Source organism: Brassica oleracea, chromosome C9 (genome assembly GCF_000695525.1).
Source record: "Brassica oleracea var. oleracea cultivar TO1000 chromosome C9, BOL, whole genome shotgun sequence".
Lineage (NCBI taxonomy): Eukaryota > Viridiplantae > Streptophyta > Magnoliopsida > Brassicales > Brassicaceae > Brassica > Brassica oleracea.
The window spans coordinates 18,863,828-18,872,368 of NC_027756.1; the positions used below are offsets into that span (position 1 = coordinate 18,863,828).

Genomic DNA, 8,541 nt, shown 5'->3' on the forward strand with positions numbered 1-8,541 from the left:
CGATGAGTACCTAAGAAGACCAACACCGGCTGATCTTCAACGTCTACTTGATATTGGAGAGTATCGTGGATTTCCCGGGATGATAAGAAGCATCGATTGTATGCATTGGGAATGGAAGAATTGTCCCACCGCTTGGAAAGGACAATATTCTCGTGGTTCGGGTAAACCAACAATCGTTTTAGAGGCGGTTGCTTCATATGATCTCTGGATATGGCATGCATTTTTTGGACCTCCAGGTACCTTAAATGATATTAATGTTCTTGATCGCTCACCTGTTTTCGATGACGTAATAAACGGTCAAGCTCCCCAAGTCACTTACTCCGTCAATGGAAGAGAGTATCATATGGCTTACTATCTCACCGATGGTATTTACCCAAAATGGGCAACTTTTATCCAATCTATTACAATGCCACAAGAGCTGAAAGAAGTTTTATTTGCTCAACGTCAAAAAGCTGTCCGAAAAGATGTCGAGCGTGCTTTCGGAATCTTGCAAGCTCGCTTTGCCATTATTAAAAATCCGGCACTTTTTTGGGATAAAGCCAAAATTGGGAAGATTATAAGAGCATGTATCATACTCCATAATATGATCGTAGAAAACGAGCGCGATGGATACACTCTGTTTGATGTTTCGGAGTTCCAACAAGAAGATGAAACCGGTAATTCACATGTCGATCTCACGTATTCTACAAATATTCCTTCAAATATCGCAAATATGATAGGTGTTTGAACTAGAATTCGTGATAGACAAATGCATGAATAACTGAAAGCTGATTTGGTTGAACATGTGTGGCATAAATTTGGACACGATGAAGACAATAACTGAGCTCGGATGTTTCTTTCAAATTATTCTCGTTTATTTAAATAAACTTTGTTTTTATGTTTTTATGTTTTATGTTTTATTAAAAAAATTCTATGTTGCAAATGTAATCATTTACTATGTTTTAATTTTAATTTTAATAAGAAAATTAAAAAAAAATTGTTAAATAATTTTTTTTTAGAAAGCTTAATTAAGAGACATGCATTGAACCACGAAAATTAACGGGTCTCTTAATCCGGTCTCTTATTCCACTTTTACAATTAAAAAATATTAGATTAAAATTAAGAGACCCATTTAGAGTATTTGGGTTAATGGTGCTCTAAGTGTTTATGTAATGATTATGAGTCACTGTTTTTACCTCTTTTTAAAAACTTTTATGCATTTGATTCTTTCATTTCAAAGTATTTATACGTTAAAACGTAAGAAGGTTAAACAAAAGAAGAAACAAGAATGGACAACAAGTCTCGTTTTGAATCATCAAGATGAAATCTAAAACTCTTCTGTTGTGTTCATATTGGGCCTCTGAAAATGGGCTGAAGATAAACCCAATTTTTGTGTGGTTCTTTTGTTTGCCAGCAAGGATGACTGATATTCCAAAGATGCCCATTCTTACGCAAACCATTTATTATCTCCTTCGGAACATTTTCTGGATAGAGAAGATAATGAGCTCCTTAGGATTTTCTGTTGGGACTTGTTCTCCACCAAGTGAGCAAAGAAAATGCAGAAGTTTTGTGAGCAGCAGCTTAACCAAAGCAGAGGCTATTAACTTGAGAAGCCAGCAAAAAGTCTCTGATCATGAGTTAAGTTTTGTTCAACCAGCTTCTTTTGGTAGAAGAGAAGTAATTATTGGTTTTGGTTTCTGTATTGGTCTTGTTGATAAAGTTTCAGCATTTGCCGAAACAAGTTCTTGTGAATTCTCTGTTTCTCCTTCTGGTCTTGCCTTCTGCGATAAGGTAGTTGGATATGGTCCTGCAGCTGTTAAAGGGCAGCTAATCAAGGTAAATTATATCTCAAATTAGTTTTGCCATTACTTTATGATGTTAGATGGATATTGAATATATCGCATGTAGGCACATTATATTGGGAAGTTGGAGAATGGGAAAGTGTTTGATAGTAGCTATAATCGGGGAAAGCCTCTAACTTTCCGAATAGGTGTTGGTGAGGTAATTAAGGAAATAATGTTTGGATTAAAGTTTTAATATTGTGTAAAGTTCTGAAACACATAAACTGAATCAATTGTGGATATATATATATATATATATATATTTACAGGTGATTAAAGGTTGGGACCAGGGAATCATTGGCTCTGATGGAGTTCCTGCTATGCTTACTGGTAAAGTCAATATTTGTTCACGTGGGATACTTGAAGGATTGAACACAAATTTTTTTATTGCATACGTGAAGTTGTAATATACAAAAACATTGTTATGCTTTTATCATTGACTAAGTTTAGTTGTAATATACAAAAATCGAGTTTATGTCTAATTGAATCACTGGAACAACCAAAAATCGAGTTTAGTTGTAATATACAAAAACATTGTTATGCTTTTATCATTGACTAAGTTTTTATTTTGGTTTATTACTTCAGGAGGGAAACGGACATTAAAGATTCCTCCCGAACTCGCGTATGGTGATCGAGGCGCAGGTTGCAAAGGAGGTAAACAGTAAACTGAAGACCTTCTTAATTACTACACGAAATCTTATGTTAGCTGTTGATAATCAAATAATTAATTAGTTATATTATACCGAAACCCTGGTTTTCGCAGGCTCATGTCTCATTCCACCAGCTTCGGTTCTTCTCTTTGACATTGAGTTCATAGGTAAAGCTTGAGAGAGCTTTCTGCTTTTCTTTGTCTTTGCTGAGCCACCATCTTCTTTAAAATCACCCTTTATAGAAACAAAAATATACTCTATTTGTAAACAAGTGAATATTTTCTGGCTCTTTTTCAAACTTGTTTCGTTCATGTATGCTTATCCAAGCCCTTTCTCAGGAAATGAAATAAAATAAAATAAATGAAACTTTATCCATTAAACAAACACACCAATAGACGTCCAAGTAAAAAAAAAACATTCCTCAACAGTCAACACAGCTTTACGCATCATTATTTGTATAACTTATCCATATAATAGCAAAGGCTTATTCGTCAAATAACCAAAAAAAATTAGATTCTGGGAGAAAGAGAGTAGAGAAAAATAGGAAGAGAAAGAGAAAATTTTAGTTAGTTAGTGTATTTATATATATTGTTTTTTTTGTACATAGAGTGCAATTTCCCTAATAGTAACGTTAGGTAGGACATGCGAACTTGTATTGTCGTTCGTTACACTCTAAATTAATTACTGGAACAGACCACATTTTTATTTATGGATTTGGGTATCTTCGATAATAATCCTCATATTTTTTTTTCAAAATGATGTAAATTCATAACTTTGAATTTTGCCCAAATGATTTCTGATGGATCTCAAAATCCACTCAGAAAACATGGTACAAAATTCTATATTACGTATAGTAGAAGAAATCAAGGAAAGCATATAAATTGATGATTAAGTATGAGAATTGTGTATTTGATTGAAATTGTGAATATAATACAATTATGGAATACATATAGTATCTTTTTTTTTATCAACATACATATAGTATCTAAGAACAAGAGAATATGAATATATTGAAAGTATCGATTTGTTTAGGAAGGTTTCAGTATCCTTTCTTCTTATTCTTCCTCTTTCTTTTATACGTCTTGAAAGGTGTATCATAATAGATGCGCTATCACTAACAAGTATCAGAGGTCTTAATGATTTTCTTTAATGCTTTGACTCAAGCTCAACTCTAGCTTGACTGTGTTAACTCGACATGGGAGATTCCCTCAGCTCGGGATGGGCCTACGATCTTCGTGGGCTTGCTACCTTTTTCTGGGCCTTGGTGACATTGGGTCGAGCTCTTAAATTGAGTCTGAATCGAAGTGAAATCTGCCTCCAACAATAGAGCCCCACCGATGTGTCTCGAGTTAACGTCTAGGTTGGATGCAGATTCTGAGTTGGACAGTGGGTTCGAGGTCGTCTGTTATTTAGGAGTTTTAAGACCATGTTCGAGTTTTTGTTTTCTTGTCTTTAATTGTTGATTTAATTGAAGATTTGATATAAATCTACGGTTGGACTTTTTTTTTGGGAGTCGAACCGTTTCGAAAAAGATTATCATTTCTTTCTCTATCTTTAGAAGGATTGTAACCTTCACATCCGTTGTTTTACTGCCACTGAGTCATTTTGATGGGAAGGAGTGTAACTTCAGTTGTTATAAGTTACTTTTCTTATACATTATTCCACTCATCTGAAATTTTTGTCTCCTTAGTCCCCTTTGAGCCTTTGGTGAGAAGAAACTCAAGGAGGCTCCCTTTCTTATCGTCTCCCGGTGGTTCCAAGGTTCACTGTTTGACAATGGGCTTCCTGTCTTGCACCTGTCTTCATCTTATGTCATTCCTTTATCCGGGAATGTCATTTTTTCTACTGCTTTGGTGCCCGCAACAGGCTCCAGTACCGGGAGCAGTGTTATGGTTTGATTCATGTTGTTTGACATTGATTTGAATCAAGTTCTTTATTGAAAAAAAAATCCCGATTAGTTCTAAAAAAAGAAGAAGTGTTAGATTCAGGTTTAATTATTGACTTCCAACTTAAAACCAATCGGTGATTAGTGGATTGACCCTAAACCTTTATATATTATTTAATGTTCCCTAGAATTCTCAATGTGGGATATAATATCCCTAATACTCCTCCTCGAGATGATGGTTCTTATCGGCTTGAAATCTTGGAACTTTAAGACAGTTATACTCGGTCGAGCGAGTCAATTACGACCTTTTATACCCGGTCGGATAGGGATATATTAATTAGGGGTTTAGGGTATTTAGGATCTGGGCTCTGATACCATGTTAAGTTTCTTGAGCTTCCAACTTAAAACCAATTGGCAATTAGTGGATTGGCTCAAGTCTCTTATATATTACTCAAGTTCCTTTCATATTTCCGATGTGTGATCTTCTCTCCAATATCCTCCCTCGAGATAATGGTGCGTATAACCATTAATCTCGCAGAATCCATCATACCCCCTCCGAAATCATGCTCTATTTTCTAGCGATATTGGCGGAACTGAGCCTTCTATGGGCCATCAGCTAATGGGATAATCAAGCCACTGTCCGGGCCGGATTAATGGGTCAGGGTATTGGGCCCGCTCTGATACCACTTTGTTGGGGAAAGCGGACACGAGGCGCAGCGGAATGTAGCAATCGTGTTTCCCCTGAACTTGTGAGAATCTGAGAGAAAAATACTTCGACGATAGCAGAATATAATATAAGCAATAACACTCAAGCTACAAAGAGCTATCTCCAACACAAGAACAACAACAACAAGAGAGCAACACAAAGCTTCAAAACCAGCAGAAACCAAACGACCTCAGCTCACAAGGATTCCGGCAACCAGAGACTAATCCCACCGTACAAATCTAAGATAAACCAGTCAACAACACCTCTGCCAAATTTCAGCTCAATCAGAGAAGATCTCACCGTCGGATTTACCAAACACTCAAGATAGCACTGCTGAAGAACTATGACGACCAGCTTCAATAAAACCCAGACAACAGATACCATGTTCGATTCGGGTTTAATTATGGGCTTCCAACTTAAAATCAATTGGTGATTAGTGGATTGACCCTAAACCTTTATATATTACTTAATGTCCCTTAGAATTCTCAATGTGGGATAAAATATCCCTAATACCCCTCCTCGAGATGATGGCTCTTATCGGCTTGAAATCTTGGAACTTTAAGACAGTTATACTCGGTCGAGCGAGTCAATTACGACCTTTTATACCCGGTCGGATAGGGTTATATTAATTAGGGGTTTAGGGTATTTAGGATCTAAGCTCTGATACCATGTTAAGTTTCTTGAGCTTCCAACTTAAAACCAATTGGCAATTAGTGGATTGGCTCAAGTCCCTTATATATTACTCAAGTTCCTTTCATATTTCCGATGTGGGATCTTCTCTCCAATAAGAAGCAAAGTACTGGTTTGCGGCTAGATGCATCTATGGCTACGTATTGAACAAAAGAAGAGTAGTATTATATTGTAGTCGTTATAAGCAAATAATGCGATGAGCATCCTCTAAACTCTTTGTAATGGCGAAACCGCGGATGATAAGTGTTGCATCTGGATGTGTCTTAAATCTCTGTGCACCAGTAAAAGCCCAACATTCGTTGGGTCGGACGTAGTCGCTATCAAGGTTGACATCTGGGGGGTGCGGGGGCCGCATATCCCGCGGTACGGTATGTCTTTTCGGTTTAGGAAATTTACTTTTTCTAGATAAGTATGTATTTCTATAGGGAAAAGGAAATCGGGTTTTGAAACTGCTATAAATACCGGTCTAAAGGTTTTTAAGATTATTCATTCACATAATAAGAAACCCTAAACAAGTATTTGTCTCAATACGTTTTTGCTCTCTTTTGCTTTTTTCAAAGTTGATTCGCGTTAATTTGTTCACAACAATAAGAAAGCAAAAACATAATGATTTCTGAAAAATACTTTTGATTATACGACTTTGAATACATTATGGTAAGCTGCTTTACAATCATATATAGCAGAGTTCACACTATCTTCACTCACAGTTGGAAAGCTTATCAACATAGAGATTTGAGAAGAGTAAATTTGTTATAAAATGAAAAAGTAACTTTGCGGAAGTTGCACATGATTGAGACCGGTTCTCTTTATAAAAATGTGAAACAAGAGAGAGAGAGGAGTTTAATCCAGAAAGTAAAGAGAGAGAGAGTAAAGAATGAGAATATTATTCCCTTAAACTTCTCTTGTGTCTACAACTAAGTACATATAGAAAGATTTTACAGATAAATAATCTAAACAATTGAGTCTGATGTGACAAGTCTCCAACAGCTCTTTTAATTCAAAATTCAAATGGTTTCTTTTGCTTCCAAAGTCGTGTTGGATGAGTTCATGTGGATGGATTTCTGCAGATGGGTTTTTGTGGATGAATTCATGTGGATGAGTTTCTGCAGATGGATTTATGTGGATGAGTTGGCTCTCTTCGAGAATCCATGTTTCTTCTTCTTCTCAATACACTTTACCGTTGAGAAGACACAAAAATAATAATGGGTTTTGTTCAGGCTGTTACTGGTGGAGAGGTTATGCAGTTTGGCTGATGGCTTATGACACCCATCTTGCATTTGATCTCTTGTACCTTTTTCAACAATTTCGTTCAAGATGGAATTTAGAAATGGTATTTAAAATAATTTTCTCATGGGAATTTTTTTCTCTTTTTCTCTTTTTCTCTTTTTCTCATTTTTTAGGGTTCGGTAAATAAACTGAACCCGAAAACTCAAACCGAATCCAATACGATAAAAATAAATCTCGAAATGATCCGAAACCGACATAAATACCGAATGGATCTTGTTTTATGGTATTTCGGGTTATGAATATTATCCAAACCGAACCCAGACCCAAATGGATATCCGATAGAACTCGAAACATTCAAAATCCCAAAAAAGAACTTGTTCCAAACATGATCTCAATTCCTAATATGTATCCAAAATACACTAAAACATTATTGAACATTTGAAATAATTATCTACTACATGAAGGTTGATGGTTGAAGGTGGCGGTTAAAGCTAGAAATTTTTAGATTTTTGTTTTGTTTTCATTGAGTAATGTTTTTCATTTCATGAGAACTTGGTTTTCGTTTTATTCTTTCATTTATTTGATTTTCTTTCTATCAATGACAATGTTTACTTTTCGTTTGATTTTAAATGATTACGTTTGATGTTCTTTTCTTATTTTTGAATCAATTTTACTTATGTTTTGGTTACAAAATATGTACAAATCAGGTACTTTAAAACCGAAGAACCGATTTTACTTATGTTTTGATTACAAAGTAGGTACAAATCATGTACTTTTAAAACGAAGAACCGTTTGGGAGCCAAACCCGAAAGTACATCGGTTGTACCAGTTCTTTGAAGATTTACTAATCCTGACCCGACCCGAACCTGTCCCGAACCAAACTTTCATATAATCCAATGTGCTAGTTTTGATAAACCCAAAAAAATCAAGATCAGATTGGACAAAATCGAAACCCGATTGAGACTCCAAATGCCCATGCCTATTTTCTCTCAAGGAATCCCTTTTCCAGCGCGGGCTCTCCCTTTTTTATTTTCATTTCTAGGTGAAGATACTCCCTCTGTTTCAGTATGTAAATAGTTTTAGCCAAAAAAAAATTCACAATAAAAAGTGTAAACATAATCAAAACAAACTTTTATATTAATTTGATACTAGGAGCTTTCCTGCGCCATGCGCAGAAATAGTAATTTTTAACATAACATTTTTTATTTCAAATGAAATTTTTAATTTATATTTCAACAATATTAATTTATATTTTAACTTCAATAGTTATAAAAAATCATAAACATATTTTTGTAATCTTATTTTTTTTTATTTGGTATAAGTATTTAAATTTGATTTTATTTAAATTTTAATAAAGATAAAATTAGATTTTATAAAAATAGTTTTAAATTTATTATAGTGTTTAATGATTATTTATTTTAAATATATATATATCTTCCCATCTAATTTTAAATATATACATATATATATATATACATATAAATATAAATTCTAATAAATTTGAGACTTTGTTTGTTTTAGTTAAACTGAAAAATCTTTTTGTTAATTTAAATGATGAAGATG

At 34.5% G+C, this 8,541-nt stretch overlaps 1 protein-coding gene across 1 annotated transcript; it reads left to right on the forward strand.

Moving 5' to 3' along the window:
* Positions 1-1,432: 1,432 nt before the first annotated feature.
* Positions 1,433-2,827, forward strand: LOC106315725 (peptidyl-prolyl cis-trans isomerase FKBP13, chloroplastic). Its single transcript, XM_013753538.1, has 5 exons — positions 1,433-1,815; positions 1,888-1,980; positions 2,090-2,150; positions 2,406-2,474; positions 2,584-2,827. The coding sequence occupies exons 1-5, from the start codon at positions 1,480-1,482 to the stop codon at positions 2,646-2,648; spliced, it is 624 nt and encodes a 207-aa protein (XP_013608992.1). The 5' UTR covers positions 1,433-1,479; the 3' UTR covers positions 2,649-2,827.
* The last annotated feature ends 5,714 nt before the right edge of the window (positions 2,828-8,541 follow it).